Genomic DNA, 17,949 nt, shown 5'->3' with positions numbered 1-17,949 from the left:
TACTGCCCCCACTCCCTAACCTGCCCAAATTGCCTTAAGTCACTCTTCTTTCAGGACAGAAGGGGATCAGGTGATCTAAAGAGGAAAGAAACCTCTCCCAGGGAATTAGAGCTGCAGGCTAGACCAAACAGCACCATGTGGGAACTCAAGACCTTAGATCTCTAAGCTCCTTCCCAAGGCTAGATGACATGGAAAGGGCAGGGGCCAACCAAGTGGATGATCTGGAGAAAATCTTCATATAGTTCTCCAGTAGCCTAGAGGGACCAGGAAAAGGATGCGGCCTTGGGGCTGGTAAATCTTGTAGATGAAGCAAAGTTCCTCACAGCTAGATTCAAGGCCCTTAAAGGAATATTCTCATGCCCAGGGTCTTTTAGTTCCTGGCATGAATCAGAGACCACGCGGAGAGGGATGTGTATGTATGTCTGTGTGTGTGTGGGTGTGTGTGTTTCTTCAGTCTTCAGGGGACCATTTCCTTCTGCTCAGCAGGCAGCTCTGCTTGGAAGGACCACACCAAAGAAATCAATCCTCAGACCCTCTAGCTTGACTCTCACTCACTTGGTTTTGCAATAGGCCACCACGCAGACAATTCCAACCACAAGCAGAGCCACGCAGATTCCTGTGATAGTCAGGACCCTCTTCTGGTAGAGCTCCTCAGCTTCTGCAAGGGGGCAGGAGGGAGGCCAGTTACTAGGAGTGAGGACAGGGATGGGGATGAGCAGAGTAGGACCCTAGCTACTGACTTCTGGAGGTGAGGGGAAGCTGACAGATTGAGGCCCTGGTCAGCCTTGGGGAGATACCATAGACAGTGTCTGGAGAAACCTCCCAAACTTAGGAGTCTCTATCAAATTCTGTTACTTCTTGGATCCCCTCTAGCCTCTTTTCAATGCTACCCCCTTCTCTCTGCAGATATGCCCCAACTCTCCTATGTCTCCTATATATATCCTCCCACCCCACTACTCCTGTAATTTGCCCACCCACCAGCATGACACAATCCCTCTCCCTCAAACCCCAAGCTCAGCCATTCCAGCATCTCCTCTTGTGACCCTAGCACCCTGACTTATGAGGAAGGGGAAAGGGGAGAAGAACAGTCCAGAGAATAAAGGCAATGATACAGCCAGGAAGCTGAGGAGGAGATGTAAAGGGGACGAGTGGAAAGAAAGTGGACACAATGACCAGAGATGGACTCAAAAGAAGACATGAGCTAAGTAGAATGTCTGGAGTGATGCTTCCAAATCCACAACCTGGACCCTCTATGGCAGGCAGTTCAGATCTTTGACCCCCACCCCCTCCATTTCTATAAGTTGTTCCCAAAAGGGAATTCTGTTTCCTTTTTTTTGGTTATAGCTCTGGAGAAGAGGTCTAGTCCACCCATTAGTCAACTCCTCCTCCCCTAGATAACAAACAACTATATTTTTTCTGGTCACTTGGAAGGGGTAGGGCACAAGCGATGAGCAAAGAGTCCCTAGGAGGTCAGGAACGGAGAAAGAGGACCTTAAGAACTAGGGCAGAAGCCATCAATCCCAAAGGATGGCTCGACTGGGAGAGTTCTGACCTATGAGACTTTTAGTCCCCCAAACGATGGGAGGGCTCCTGATATACCATAGCCCATCCTGCCCCTAATCCATGGCTGTAGGGAGTGAGAGCTTCCTCTTGAATACAGAGCATATTATGGACATAGAGCTCAACCCCCAGGGGCTGAGCTAGGGCATGCCTAGTGGGGATCAGAACATTGATCCCTCTTTTCTAATTCAGGGCCCTGATAAGGTGGAGTTTAAGTGACTCCTGCCCTGATAGAAAAGACAGCATGTTTCCTGGGTTCTAAGCCTCTCTCCCACTGCCCAAACCTGAATCTAAATCCAACTCTCTCACTGTCGCTCACATAAGGTGAAATATGTACACATTCCTAGATGAAAGAAAAAGAAGGAAAAAGAAGCCAGGGCTATCAGCTATATGAGGTGGTGGATACTGGACCTGGAATTCTAGGACCAAATGTCCCATCTGGTTCCCCTGAAGGCTTAGGGAAAAGAAGGGAAGATTTGCTTCTCCATGTTTCTCACTAGTTCCAAGCAAGAAAACCAGTTCAGGGACAGAAAATGGATCCAAAATTCAGCAAAACTCAGTCTGCAAACTCTTATGACATTCATAGACCATGTATACACAGTAGTACATAAATACACCCCCAAAGCTACAAATAGCACACAGATATATTTTGACATACATGGAAAGTTTGATGGACACAAATACATGCAGAGGAAAACTTCCAATGACACAGGTAGTGGCAGATACTGAATTGCTCTTACACACAAGGTCAGGTGTGCAAGTGTTTGCAGAGCTAAGCCTGTGGTGGAGATATGGCTCAGACACTGACATGGACAGAAACATGAACAGATGAAGGTATGCACACCTTCTCATACATGTATGTGCCTGAAGATGGCAACAGGGGAAGACTCTCTCCCCAAATCTGCTACCAAGAGATCCTTATCATGTTCACAGAAACCTTTTCTGGAGCCAAAATGACCACCTATGACAACCCTGTCCTAATAAAAGACCTCCACTACACCAAATATGCACCTTTTTCAAAAGCTGAGGTATTACGTTCTTGGACACTTAGAGTGAAGGGAGTCAGCCACAGATTGGGTTCCCCTTGGCCAAGGCTTTACAGCTAGATAAGATGACTTTTCAAAGTCCTGTCCAGCCCAAGGATTTACTCAGGGGCTAGAAATTCAAGCCTAACCTCAGCAGGGAGGATGGGTAAATGGTGGGAAGGCATTTGGGTACTGAGCTGAGGCAGATCCTCTTGGATCATCGATGGCTAAGCAGTCCTTAGTTGCCATCCCAAACCCAGGCCACATGACTGCTTGTCACTAGCACATAGGACACAAAGGCAGAAAAGCCAAGGCCAGGTAAGATGAATGTCATCAAATCAGGGCAGGGGAATGATGAAAGAGAGAGAATGATTCAGCCAGTGACCTGACACAGGATGAGAAGCAATGGGAACGTGAGAGGGAATGAAGTAAAGAGGCAGATTAAAGTCCAGCTTAAAGGGGATGTACACCTTCTAGAGTGGATTCCAAACACCAAATGGTCTATATTTGCACATCTTTTTCTAAATGATACTAATCCTAGCTGTAGGCAGCCATGCCAGCGCTTTCCCTCGAGGGAGAAGGTGAGCATACGGATGAAGGGAGAGAGGCTCTCTTCTTAGGAAAGTCCATTGCATTGCCTCTCTCCCCTTCAGGCCTCTGATGCCTCATACTTCAGGCATCGAGGCAGGGTAGATACCCCAAACTGAGCAAGAGAAAGTACCTTTTTCTTTCTTGTCCTTGCTATCTACAAGGGCCCTTGGAGATGCTGGGAGGAAAAGACCAAGGCAAGCATGTTCTTCCTCAGCACCCCAGAGGTGATCATTGCTTGCTTGGGAGTGTGTACATGTACACACATACACATACCACACACATGCATGCACACACATGCCCTGGTGAGGACCTTTCTTTTCCATAAAATTTATCAGACTGATGACCTTGGACTTCCTTCTCCCTCTAGCCTCCCCCCACCCAAACCCATGGTTAAGCGGTAGGGTAGCTGATTTTTGGAATCATCCCCCCTTTTTTTTCTTTTGGAAAGAAAAAAAATCAATTCAGCACACATGATGTCAGGAACTGTGGGTAAGTGGGAATGGGGTCTGAGCGATAATGGAGTTTTCGTACCCTTTAATTCAAATCCAAGGTGCTCTGACAGTTCAGAAGAGAGAAGGGCCAGGAAATGTGGGGGGAGGCAGAAGGCAGGAGAGGGGGAAAGAGAGAGAGAAAAGAGAGAGAGAAAGAGAAAGAGACAGACATTGGTCAGGGTTCTTCAGACATATTGGGCAGCCAGCCTGTGAGGTGGAAGCAAGTTAGTAGCAACCCCTCCCTGCCCCCTTAGCCCCCTCCCCTTGACCCACCCCTATCCCCCAAGAGCCCCTGAGGGGGCTGGAGAGAGGAGAGGTTAGAGTCAGCAGGCAGGCCAGGTTCTTTATAGATGAGCCATGTTGGTTAGTACCTGGTGGGGAGGCAGAGGAGGCAGAAAAGTCAGTTGGTGAATGTTGAAGGTGGTGGGTATTTCTTGGGGACAGGGAAGGGCTCAGAGAGGGATGCCTGCCTCAGGAAGGGAAGTCAGGGGAAGAGGGGAGCCATGCCTCAGCAGTAGCAGGCTCTTGGAGATAGACAAGGTACATGGATTCATCTCCACCACCACCCCCTTTTACCTTCTCCCTAAGGCTGGAGCCCATGCTCCCTTATCTTCAGAGCTGAGTGTACAAGGGGCGCCTGCCCTGTCCCTGTCCCACTCTAACCATGTGTGAAGGCTGTCTTTCTCTCCATCCCCACCCCACCCCATTCCCAAGTCCTTAAATGAATGGAAAAATGAGGTTTATCTTTGGAAAGATGGGTCTAATTTTTTTAAACCAGAAAAGGCATTTTCTACATTTATCAAGACAAATGTTTTGGAATAAAGGGTTGGGACATAGAAATATCTTGACTGTATCTCCACAGAATAAGGTTCTATTATCTTCCTTGCTATTGTCAGATCTGACTAGTCTGTCCCTTAGAGACACTCTTAAAGGTTGACAAAGCACCTTCCTTACAACAACTCCGATGAGGTAGGCAAGGCAAGTATTATCCCCATTTAATTTAGAGGAAGATCAAGAGACCCAGCTAGATTTGAGCCTCAGGAGAAAAAAAAGCAGGCTAGGCTGTTGGGAACTCCCTCAGGGCCTGGAATTCTCTAACTTGCTATCCTGATCTCCCCACATGCAACATCACATGGCAAGAAAGATGACTCATTCCCCAAGCAGATGGATAAGGACTTCATTGGCACAGGTAACACACAGGTGTGGAAACTCCCTCTATCCATGTGGGTTGACATTTGCCTATACCACTAAGAGGGGAAGGAGATTACCTAGGGTCCTCCAGCCGAGATGCCATTGAGGCAGGTCTTCTGGCCTCGGAAACTAGCCGTTTCCTTCACAGCACCATCCTGCCTCTCTGTCTCTAATCACGTTCAGGCTTGTCAAGGGATTCTGCTCTCTATTTCACAAGCTCCAAGAGCTTTGCCAACGTGATGCGACAGTGGATCGGCAGCAGTGGCTGGGTTTCTGACAATCAGGACCTAGCCTAATCTGGCTAATAGCAAAGATCCAAGCCTGCTGAGGAGCCCTGTTAGGAAGGTTATGGTGGAGATTCCTTCATGGACTTCACATCATAGAATTTCTTTCCTTCTTCTTTTTTAGAATCATAGAATTTCAAAGTTGGAGGGGACATAGGCCACCTAATTCTACCTGAGCCTGGACAAGAATCCCCTCTATAATATATGTGACAAAATGCTCAGCTAACTCTTGCTTGGAGGCCTCCCATGAAAAGGCTTCTGCTACCCCTCCCCTAGGCACGTTTGGATGATTGCAATCATTGGAATTTTTTCTTTACCTTAAATTTAAATTTGTCTGTGAAGTTTAGGCCCCTTGCTCCTGCTTATTCCTTTTGTGGCAAAGCAGAAGTTTGTTCTTCCCTGTGAAGACCCCTCAAGTACTTGAAGGGAGCTGACACAATCCCCTGTTATCACTTCTAGACTAAACACACCCAATGCCTTCAATAAATATTCAGGTGGCATGAACCTGAGGCCCTTCACCATCCTGGTTGCCTCTCTCTGGGCACTCTTCTACTTATTCACCTCTTTCTTTCTTTCTTTGTTTCTTTGTTTCTTTGTTTGTTTGTTTCTTTCTTTCTTAGGCAATGGGGGTCAAGTGACTTGCCCAGGGTCACACAACTGGGAAGTGTCTGAGGCCAGATTCGACCCCAGGACCTCCCATCTCTAGGCCTGGCTCTCAATACACTGAGCTACCCAGCTGCCCCCCAATCACCTTTTCTTTCTTTCTTTTTTTTTTTTTTTTAAACCTTTACCTTCTGTCTTGGAGTCAATACTGTGTATTGGCTCCAAGGCAGAAGAGTGGTAAGGGTAGGCAATGGGGGTCAAGTGACTTGCCCAGGGTCACACAGCTGGGAAATGGCTGAGGCCAGATTTGAGCCTAGGACCTCCCATCTCTAGGCCTGGCTCTCAATCCACTGAGCCACCCAGCTGCCCCCTCTAATCACCTTTTCTTAAAATGTGCCAACCCAAGGTATATACATAATACTCCAGGATGTAATCAAACCAGAGGAAAATACCATTACTCTCCCTAGGCCTGGACCTCATGTTGCTTTCAATGTAGCCCAAGACTGCACTAGCTTTCTTGTCCATCTTGTCACACTGTAGATTTAGCATACCAAAGTGAAAATATCTAGGTGGTACAGTGGATAGAGCACTGTGTTTGGAGTCAAGAAGACCTGAGTTCAAATCCAATCTCAGACACCAATTAGGCAAGCCCTTTAACCTCTATTTGCCTCACTTTCCTCAAATGTAAAATACACATAATAATAACATTTACTTAGTCATTGTGAGGATCAGCTGAGATAATATATTTGTAAGCATTTAGCACAATGCCTGGCCCATGGTAGGCATTATAGAAATGCTTATTCCCCCAAGCCCACCCAAGTCACTGGATCAGGGTGGGCTAGATGACATCTAAGCTCCTTTCCTATGCTGAGAATCTGGATTCTAAGTCCAGTGGGGGTCCCTGCTCAAGGCTCAGCTCCAATTCTTCCCACAGAAGCTATAGCCTCCCACTGCTGAGCTGCCTCCATCTCCATACTATCTTCTCTACAAAGGAGATAGTATTTGGCATCTTCAGCAGCTGGAACAAAGAGCCAGTCTGCTGAGGAACAAGGCAAGTTGCAATTTTGGTCAGAGGAGGGTCTAAATGAGAGGTCCTCTACTTTGTTCTTGGGCTCTGTCTCTGGCTAGGGGCAGAATCTACTGAAGAACCTGAGCACAGCTTCAAGCTGTTGAAGGTTTCTGTTGCTGCAGCTGAGGTCTGAGGAAGTTTGACCTGAATGTTAAGCATTACCTAGATCATAGAATAAGCAGAGATGAGCTGAGAATAGTTTCTTATTGCCATGGTGGAAGGATCTGAGCCCTGCAACTTTGGTTCCAAAGAAAGATACTGGTTTCCAGTAGCAATGGGTCTCTAGAAATGAGATTCCTTTAAGCTGTGACACAGTGACCTAATGAGGGGCCAGAGCAGGGTCACAGCCAAATTTCAATGCAGTAGTCTCTCTAGACTGGCCCTCTAGAATAGAATTCCAGGATTTGGGACTTTGGAACCATGGAGAAAGGATATGGGGAAAATGCAGCTATTCCAGATTTTTTGAGTATAGCAGTTCTAGGCTTTCCCAGAAGGCTCTCAGTTTCAATCTATCCATTTCTGAGTGGGTGAAGGCCAGTTGGCAATATTTTTGTGGTTCTTTCTCTCTCCTTTCTGGATCAAGTTCACCAATGGGAGTTCAGAGTAGGTACAATGGAAAGGAATGAGAGATATTTCACATTGTTTCCCCTCCAAATCAAAAACCAGAGAAGGTTCAAGCTGTTACTCTTCATCCTAGTCATCTAAAGAGGTTCTGGTCTATATGATCCTCTAAGAAATTAAGCCTTTAATTAATTAAGAGTTCCAGTCCCTCCCATTTTCCCCTTTGTAGGGTTTCCATGGGACTTTAAACATAGATTTTGGGATAGAGGCAGGGTTGGTGCTAAGTATTCTTGTGATAGATTCCGGGGCTGAGAATAAGGAATGTGACTATTTATTGCAGGGAGAAGGCACTGAGATGGGTTGGGGACCGGGTTAAAAAAAAGGGCGGGGGGGAGTCTATGGAGCAAACCTGTCTTTTTTGGTTTTCCTGCTTCCCCTATCTTGGCTACTCAAGGAATGACCATGAAGTCATAAGGAACTCTGGCTGCTTAGAACTTGGGTTCCAATAAGGAGCAATCAGGCATTATCTATCTGCAAAATTGCCACAAATAATTCTGCAGGCTCACAATCTGATCAGAGAGGTATAGCAAGACAATTAGCTATTCTAAGAATCCTTAAAGGAATTCAGGCAAGGATCTACTCCATTTGAAGTAGGATTGAGAGTTTTTTTGTGTGTGTGCATGGTTCTTTGGAATTTAGGACTTTTGTCAGCACTGGCTTCCCATGTCCAGCAGCTCAGGGGCTTTCTGACCCCTTCCCTTTCCCCTGCCCCAAACTCCATTATCTTGAACTATCCATTGCTACACACAGGCAGGAAATCCAAGTATCCTCATGATTTTGGTTCCCCAGATAATTGTTACTCCAGCTGTACAGGGGGGCAAAACCCTTATGCCCTTGAAGAATCTAGTATAAGAATTTGGAAGTTCCTTCCTATCTCATTTAAGTGTCTTATCTCATAGGGAGTTTGGGGTGCTCTAAGTAGCCTCAGAGTTCAAATTCACCTTGACTATCAAAGGGAATGGGTGTTTCACTTTAGAGGAGATAAAGAATTATGAAACATGGGTAGACAATACATGAGACTAGAGGAAGCACAGGGGATTAGTAAATTCCTAGGATTTCAGCTGAGAGAGACCTTCTTTGGTGCAAGTTCTTGCTTTCAAACAGGCATGGAATTATCATGCCCATTTTACAGATGGAGGCAACTGAGAGACCAAGAAAAGGTAAATAACTTGCTCAAGGTCAATCAGCTAATAATTAGCAGAAGGGTAACTAAAGCTTAGACCTCCTAATTCCTAGTGCAGTCCGCTCTCCTTTCTAACAGGCTATCCCCTTGGGAAAACAACTGTAGCATGAACTGAGAGGGAAGGAGGCCTGGACAATCCTAATAGTAGACAAGGGACCCAGGGGTCTTGGAGCTCTAGACAAGATTGGGCCCATGGGAACAGAGACTGATTAATAGATGCATAACCCAAGGCTGAGCTATCTCTCTTACACTATAATATATCCAGAGGTGCTTTTAAGATCTGAAAGGACCATGCTGGAGATCCAAGCTCCCCAGGCCTCTTCCAGGCCAGATAGGTAGCCCAGGGCAGAAGTCTGAATGCAGATGAGCCTGTGATGCCATAGTGAACTTAGCCCACTGTCTCTCAAGTGACATCACTTCCCATACCCAGAGCAGGCTGGCACCTGTAGTTATGTTTGCTTTATATGGTCACAAAATAAAATAGCTACAACAAAAAAGCCCAAAAAAAATCCCCCAACCTTCAACCCCAACACTATATTCTAAATCTGGTCCTTTGGGTCACTGGTTGGCCTTTCCTTGCTGGGTAGCTACTGTACAGGACCATGCATAGCATGGAGTTGTATGCAAATTATTTTGAGCAGAGAATTTCCACCCAGAATGCTAGGGCACAGGAAGAAAATGCAAATGAGCCACTTTGCTCAAGCTCTCAGGGACAAAGGCATGAGAGCCACAAGGCTGAGAAAGAATTGTGTAATGAACACTGCCTAGGGAACACGTATTTCACTGCACACAGGAAATCGATTGGGAGGTAGATGGGGATGGTTTCTGTCTGTTCCTCCAGAGGGGATGAGGGGGTTGAGAAGCAAGGGGTTCCCTGGCACATGGAGAGCCAAAAAGCATCAGCTCTTATTTTGTTTTTCCTAAGGCCTCAGATAAGGGAGGTAACTTTCCTTTGGGTAGGATGAACATGATGGCCTGCAACTGGGGTGAGAGAATGCAAAATCTGAGCCAGTGGTCAGGAGTGAAGATTTCAAATAGCCTGGTAGACTCTAGACCTGTGTTGGTGAACCTATGGCATGCATGCTGGACGGGGCTGCTCCCCTCTCCACATGCACCTGAAGACATTTCTCACATCTCCCGCTTCTCTATTCAGCAGCCGAATGGGAGCACTTGAGGGTTCCAATTTGGGTACTCAGTCTGTAAAAGGTTCGCTATCACTGCTCTAGATTCGGCCTTGTGGGAAAGGACTGTAGCTTACAATGCTTTTAAACTCTGGCCTTCCAGGGTCATTAGGCCTCAGATTTAGAACTGGAAGGGAATTTGGAGAGCATAGGTCCACAGTCATCTAGTCTAACCCCCTCATTTTACAGATGAGGAAACTGAGGCTTAGTGAAGTCAGCTAACTTGCCCAGGGTCGCATAGCTAGTTAGGTGTCTGTCAGAAGTTGAACCCAGGTTGTCCTCTCCACTATATCATGGCATAAAAGAAAGGATATGGGGCATTGGGCAACTTTGTGCCCAAAGTAGGGTGCCAAGAAGCCATTTTGTAAGGCCACGATAATTCAGTAATGTAACTTGATAATCAAATGGCAAATGGCAGCATTTTGAAAGATGTAAGTCAAAGCACCAAAGGTAAAATATAATTATCTATCATTAATTAACCATGTCCTCCCCACAAGCAGCATAGATTATAAACTTGGTACAGTGGTGAGGGGTGGCCCAAAGTTTTTCAGTTGAGGTTTATTAAAAAAAAATGATAAAAAATTTAAAAAATCTCAGGATCTTATTGAAGGACCTCATCCAGCTTCAGGTAATGCCAGCTCCCTAAAAAAAACCCCGAAACATCCTCTGGTGATGAGCATTGTTCCTGCCAAGAGTAGAATGGGGTCCAATTGGCTTTACCAGAAAGTTGGCTGAGAGCAGCCATTCTTTGTTGAGAATGTCCTCTTAGGCATTCCCCTCGATGATCACACAACCTTTACTCAGTGAAGTCCTAGAGAAGGAGAACTCACAACCCATTCTACTTTTGGACAACTCCAATCATTGGGAAATTTTCTCTGGCATCAAGCTCTATTTTCTTTCTTTCTACCCACTCCCTGGTGGCTTCTAATTCTGCTTTGGAGGGCATCAAATTCTTGAAGAAAGCCATCACTCACTCTGTTAAGTCATTTCAAGGTAAAACATTCCCTACTTTCTTAAGAGGTCTTCATATAGCATGGTCTTGAAGGCTTTTGCCATCCTGACTGCTCTCTGAATGCTCCAACTTGTCAATACTCTTCTTGAACTGTGGTACATAGACCTGAGAGCAGGATAATCATCTCTGCTCTGTGGTCCAGGTTTCTGGACAGTCAGTCTCTTTAAGGGCAGCCAAATGTTGCACTATCTTTTGTTGGTTGTCATCTCCTACTGTTATAAGTAAGAGAGGTTATAGAATGCCACCCTCTTACACTACTGTAGACCCATACTTTATTGGCAGACCCATAAGACTCTAAGATCTTTTTTACGTAATATGGCCAGTCTACCCTTGTCTTCCCCTTTTTGTACTTGGGTTCAAAGACTCGATTTCTAGGGCAGCTGGGTAATACAGTGGATAGAGTAGCAGGGCTAGAGTCAGGAGGACCTAGATTCAAATCTGGGTTCAAATACTTCCTAGCTGTATGACCCTGAGCAAGTCACTTAATCTTGATTGCCTACCCCTTCTAATCTTCTGTCAGAACTGAGACTAAGACAGAAGAAGGTAAGGGTTTAAAAAAAAGTCAGCTTCCAAGTGGAGGACTTCATCTCTTTGAAATGGCATTATTTATCTCTATTAAATTTAATATTCCATAATAGAAGTCATATGTAATATATACCACATCATATATAATGCTTAATTATTTCATTATTTAATACATTTCATTACTGTTAGAGTTCCCTCATTGTTAAGCTAACAGATACTTTTGAATCCTGACTATTATCTAATGTTAGTGCTCCCTCCCTGCAGATCTGAGACGTGTATCTATCATTTAGGCCTTTATCCAAATCATTGATAAATTGTTGATGTTAAACATTGAACTGAGGGCAAATCCCTAAGGCATTCCATTGGAGACCTCCCTTTAAGTTCGCATCCCATCATTAATAGTTTCTCTTTGGGTCAGCCCATACAGAGTTGTCCTGTAACAGAGAGCCTTGGTTCTTTTACCTTCACCCTGACCTTAGGGGCTACTGCTTAGTGACCCAACTGGTCTGGAAGATGGTTGTTCTAAAAAGTTCCCAAGCTAGACAAACTCTGGGGTCCAAAGATTAAAAAAGAAATATGGCCTCCTTCTGCTTGTCTCAGGTTTCTAGATCCTCTAGGTCAAGAGAGGGTATTTGCCCCAGTCCTCCTATTTCTAAATTCCTTCATATTCCTGGCCTTCTAGCCTCAGACAGGTTTGAGATGCTTGGCCCATCTTTTCCACAGACAGTCCTGCCCAGCTGCTGATGGGTCCTTTATCTGAACCAACAACGGGCTCTGGGGAGAGTGGATCAACACCTGGTCACCAGCTCTCTTCTCTGCCTTCATCCCTACAGCCTCCGAGGGGCTGGGGGGTGGGGGTGGGTGGGGGAGTGGGGCAGACCTTAGCAGAGATCCCTGGGACAATGGTCAAGGCTGGTCAGAGAGGCCAAGAAGACCTCCTTGTACCTCAGTCTCTCCCACACCGCCTTACAGTGTCTGAAAGTCCATCATTATCCTCTCTGGACAGATTCCTTTCTTAAAATGTGGACAGTTCTCAGAGAGGTATTGCAGTCAGTCTGCTTATCTCTTTCAATAAATGAATTCATTAGGAGCTTTCCTTCCATGATAGGACAGATGGAGGTAGCAAGAGGCATACTGGACCAGGGTAAGGGATGGAGAGGGAAGGAAAGAAAGTATGGAGGAAGGGGCACCATGAGAGGAGAAGGTACTGAAAAGAAATCTTCCTGATTTTGCAATGAGAGAGGTTTCCCTCTCTTCTACCTTTTATCACGGAATTAAGTAGTTTTTCTGCTTTTAGTCCGTCTCCACCTGGTGGCAGAAGAGAAAACTGACTCCTCAGGGCCAGATCAAGTACTCCTAAGCCATACTGGTGCCTTGGCTCAGATTTTTCTGCAAACCACAGGAAGTAGAAAGTTCTTCTTTTGGATGAAAGGAAGTAGAAGATAGTCCTCATGCGGTTTCTCTCCAGAGGCACTGCTAGCCCAGGGATTCTTAACCTTTTTTTTTGCCCCTCGGGCAAGCTGGTGAAGCCTATGAACCCCTTCTCAGAATAATGGTTTTAAATAATCTGCTAAGTCTCAATTGGAGTTAATCGAAAACATAGCTGTCACTTCTTTTTATCTCCATCCAAGTTCAAGGTCCTCAGAAACAGAACCCCTGATACAGCCCATAAAAGGGAGTACTTCTCTCAACTCTCAGTTCTATGCATCCCCCTGTATGTGCTAACCCTTGAACCCCCACTAAGGCTCCTTCTACAAAAATGTCTCCAGAATATGGGGAAAACTCTGCCCTAAATCATGGTTGTACTCTAGCCCTCTCCTCTCTTAAGCTCTGTCTGGCTTATGCTCTGAGCCTTCCCTGCCCACTGGCCTCATATCCTCTGAGCCTCCTCTCTAGAACTGAGAGAAATTGCTCAAGGGTTGTTTGTTTGTTTGTTTGTTTGTTTGTTTGTTTGTTTGTTTGTTTTGGACTGAGTTACCTAATTTCTGGGGAACATGGAGGTCAGAATGGGTGGATAAGGGTTGATTTTTGTGGGGAACATAAAGAGAATGAGGTTATCCCTCACCTGAGATAAGAGGAAGGAGCAGCAGGGAGAGTAGTGGGGAGGGGCATTTTTTGGGTCTCCTCATTTTTTTAAAACCCTTACTTTCCATCTTAGAATCAGTACTGTGTATTGGTTCCAAGGCAGAAGAGCTGTAATAGCTAGGCAATGGGAGTTAAGTGACTTGCCAAGGTAGGAAGTGTCTGAGGCTAGATTTGAACCCAGGACCTCCCAACTCTGAGCTTGGCTCTCTGTTCACTGAGCCACCTAGCTTCCCACTTTGATCTCTTTTTAAAAGAATTCCTATTGGTCCTGAGCATGTACAAGAGCCCAAGATGCTGCCTTTCTCCCTTCCCACCCCCCCCCATACGAGTATGCCTCTGCCTTCCTAGATGAGGCCCCTCCCTCCCACAAGGGCGACAGTCACCAGGGAAGAAGAGAAGTAGCAGAAAGAGACATACTGGAGAAGTTGACCATTGCGAACTGCTGACACCTGGCCCCGGTGTATCCCACAGGACACCTAACAAAAGAGAGAAAACCAGAAAGAGAGAACCAGGATAGCAAGACACGGGCATCTTAGCAGCCCGGCACGGCTCCTGCCCATGCCAGCTCCAATCCTTGCCAACATTACCACATCCTGGCCTCGCCACTCTATCCCCTTACCTGCGACCCTGAACTTTCAACCCAAGAATTAGGCCAAAAATGAAAAAACAAAACCAAAAAATATATAAATAAATAACCAAAACAAGGCAAAAAACAGAAACAAACAAACAAACAAAAAAACAAAACAAAAAAACAGCCAAAAATTATAACAACCGACACCCCTGGTCCTAGTACCCTACATGGAGGTGGAGGGGGCAGGGGCTGCACCCAGGAGCTTTCTAAGGGAGGGGGGACTTTTGTTTGTGTCTTCAAACATACTTTGCTTAGGATCTGGCATGTACAATCGCAAAGGCAGTTTCTCCAAACATCTCTGTCCGAAGAATCCATTTGGACATCTGGAGAAGGAAAAGGGGACAAATCACAGAACAAACCGGAATCATCCACGAGGCTAAGGTTAGAAATCAAAGTGCATAGTGATGAATGAGAAAAATCAAGTTAGGCACTTGGTGTCACACCTGCAGCAGAGGGGGCCAGGGGAGGGGGGGAGGGAAGTTGGGGAGAAGGGTTGGTGGGTGTTTGAAATTTCATTTTCCATCCTGCTAACAGAGGGCCCTGTGAAATCCTAGGGAGATAATTGAGGAGATTGCTCTTGCCTTTCCTGAAACTTTCCTGGGGATCTAAGGGGTGGGGATGGGTAGGGGAACTGGCTTGGTGGCATTAGTGAACTGGTAGGTGTATCACGGGCAGAAGTCTCAGGAAATACAAGAACTGTGGGGGCAACATCCCTTTGCCCCCTGCTTTGTGGCCCATCTTATAAAACTGCTCTAAGATTGTGGGTTTCTTTACCCAGAATGGCTTCTAGAAGAAAGTCTCAGAGCCAGCAGCTGTAGGAAAAGTTGAATCTGGGAGAAGGGAAGCTGGAGAGCTGATGGAAAATAATTCTCAGTTGCCCTAAAACAGTCACTTGTGCTTCCCTGGAGTGTTCTCTTTGTGATCTGGCACTACCCCTGGAAAGCTGGTTGGCTATGGAGAATGGGAAATGGGCTTGTCCTAGTCCTACAAAGTTGAAGGGTCATTGGAAGAGCTGGTCAAGCCCCTGACCTGTTGGCCTCCTTAGGATTCGCTTTCCTCACTTACCTATATCTTTCCCTCCCACTGTTCTAGCCCACCTTTCTCTCTGTTAGTGCTCCCCAGATCACTTCTTTTGCCTCTGACTCTTCCATATTATGCTTTAATGCTTTCTGATTGCTCTTTCTCCCCCTCTGACTCCTTGACTGCTGCTCCCTCCTATCCTTCTGGCAGGAGATTCCATCCCTGCAGGTTTTAAAGAGATGGTCCCATTTCTCTGATTCCTATCCTTTGGCTCTCAGAAAACCTGGGAGCACACTGGGATTCTGGGAGTCCTAGATGAACTTTCCCCCTGACCAAGGGTAGGTCTATATCTTTTCATCTTGGATCAGTCACCCAATTTGGCCCTGACACCTGAGCCCCACAGGATCACAGTCTTCATGTTTCAGTTTATGTTAACGGTAACAGACTTTTAGTCCGACATTAGCCAGAGGGCCTGGAGAATGTCTAGTTTCAATCAAGAGAACCTTTGAGGGATGAGTATTCCTTTGATTTTGTAGCAGACAGGATAAGTTACACTGAGGATGTTCTAGTGTTTTGATTTATACTGACCATTATCCAATTATCTAGCCCTTAGGCTATGACACGGATCCAACAGAAAGCCTTGAATCCAGGCCAGCTAAACAGATGGACCATGAAGAAGGTCAGTGGAGGCAATAAGGCTGGAATAGGGACCTACTGGGTTCCTTCAGGATGTTAACTGGACAGGCATTCAAACATTCACCCTTATGGACAGGGGAAACACATAAGTGAGTAGAAAGTGTGAGGATATATGAGATCCTTGTGATTATTTATATTTGTATCTTCAAATCTATTAAACCCAAGGCCTCAAAAACACTTTGGAGCTGGCTCCAATTTCACGATCCCCTCTGCCCCAGAAATTTGCTGGGAGCTATTTAGTGATAGGGATATTCCCCTGACCATCTCAGGCTGATAATCAAGGATTTCCTCATGGTTATGGAAATGGTACAGGGAACTGCGTGCAAGGAAGGAAGATCTGATCTGGTATCTAAGGAAGTATCACAGGATGTGAAAGTTGCAAAGAGTTTTGGAGGTTATCTTGTACAAGTTCTGCCTGAAACATGACTCCATCTATGCCATATCTGAAGAGTCATCATTCCTCAGGCTGTCCCACCATTCCACATATTGAACCCAAACCTGCCTTTTTATAAGGAAATGTTACCAACTGACCTTACCTAGTTCTGCCCTGTGGGGCCAAATAGCATCCCACTTCTACAAATTACCCTTTTTAAATATCTGAAGACAGCTATCATTTCTCAACTAAATCTTTCTCCTTCTTCTTGAGCCTAAATATCCCCGGTGACTTCAAATGTTCCTAATATGAAAACCGGGAAGCCGGAATACAGCTGTTCTCTTCTAGGACACTGGCTCTGATCTGGTTTCAGACATGGGGGAATGATCTTCTGCTATTTACCTTGGAAAAGTCCATAGCAACAACACCATTTAAATGTTCACGAGGCCCCAAATGATTAGGATTCGGGGGCAGTGGAGTAGATGTCTGTGACCAAACCTTTACCTAAGATCACGACTAGGGCATGCCAGTCCTGTGATAACAATATGAATAATAAAAAGAAATGAGCTCTAGGTTGGGAGGAAAGGGAGGAAATTCCTATATAACTCCTATTCAAACATGGATTTCTACTACCAAGTTTGGGGGCCATGGAGTGTCATATAGTATAGTAACAGATCACAGCTCCCACCCCCTTCCTCCCAAGAGCATCAGTTCTAAGTATGTAAAGATCAATTTACTGAAGTGGGGTGTCAGCTAGTTAGATAGATGCCCAAATAGGTTGGAGAATGGGGGGGGTGTATTAGTGAGGGAGGTCCCAGGTGCTGCAAATCTGTGGTGACAGAGAGGTTGCTATTTTGTTTACTGGGGTTTAGTAGAGCAAGGAAATGGAGGACCTGAGTTTTGATCCCACCATGGGCTTGCTCCAAACCCTTCCTTCCCCCCTCCTCCCCATGCCTCAGTTTCTCCTTTTGGTAGCCTGGGGATAATGCCACATGTGCCGCTGCTCTCCCCTTGGGGAGAGGGGAATAGAGTGGGAGGATGGATTAATGAGGGCCCACACCACAGGCACGATGAATGGGGGGGCCAGTAATGAGGGCATGGGTGAACAGAAGGGTGAGTTTTGGGGGGAAGTAATCTGGGGTAGGGTGGCAGCTGAGCAGGCAGACAAGGATAACACAGTTGGGGAATACTGGGGTTGGGAGGCAGGGTAGGGAGAACAGAGACAGGCTATGGGAAAAGGCAGGAATGAACCAATGGTGGGGGTGGGGGGACATGCCGCTAGTATGTGCACAGGGCTGAGAAAAGAGCCTTGTTCTGTCATCATCCCCTGAACCAGTCCCCGAGATGCATGCACCAACTGTGCTCTACAAAAAACACGGAGAGAAGAGGAGAAAGCAGCAAGAGCAAGTGCAGAGGCCCTTGTCTAATGCAAAAAGGGACATGAGGAACTTGTCTGAACCCACATTTCCAAATTTCCCTAACTTTTAAAAGCAAAATTCAATACCAAATGACAATGTTTCTTTCCATCAGACTTTTTTTGGGGGGTGGGGTGGGGCAGGTTCTAAATTCTACAAAAACTAATGGGGGTGGAGGATGTGTGCACTCCAGAGTTCCCCATTGTGCTCGGAACCAATATAAAACCCAGGTAAGAGAACCAGGATGGAAACCTGACTGCTGTATCAACACAAATAAAATGACCTGTCTAATTTCATTATCCAAGCTGAGCAAAATGCAAAAAACAAAAGTAAACAAACAGCACAAATGGCAAGACGTGAGTTCAATTTCCTGAATTCTTCAAATCTATGTTA

General features: G+C 45.9%; 1 protein-coding gene across 1 annotated transcript in view; it reads right to left on the bottom strand.

Annotated features, from left to right (window-relative positions):
- The window catches only part of NRG2 (neuregulin 2), a 264,251-nt gene that overhangs the window by 9,816 nt on the left and 236,486 nt on the right, over positions 1-17,949 (bottom strand). Inside the window, 3 exon segments of the mRNA XM_044664532.1 lie at positions 556-658; positions 3,708-3,731; positions 13,839-13,897. Of these exon segments, the coding sequence (XP_044520467.1) occupies positions 556-658; positions 3,708-3,731; positions 13,839-13,897 (186 nt within the window).

This window comes from Gracilinanus agilis, chromosome 2 (assembly GCF_016433145.1).
Source record: "Gracilinanus agilis isolate LMUSP501 chromosome 2, AgileGrace, whole genome shotgun sequence".
NCBI lineage: Eukaryota > Metazoa > Chordata > Mammalia > Didelphimorphia > Didelphidae > Gracilinanus > Gracilinanus agilis.
The sequence above is the reverse complement of the archived record's forward strand: the minus strand, read 5'-3'. Positions and strand labels throughout refer to the sequence as shown.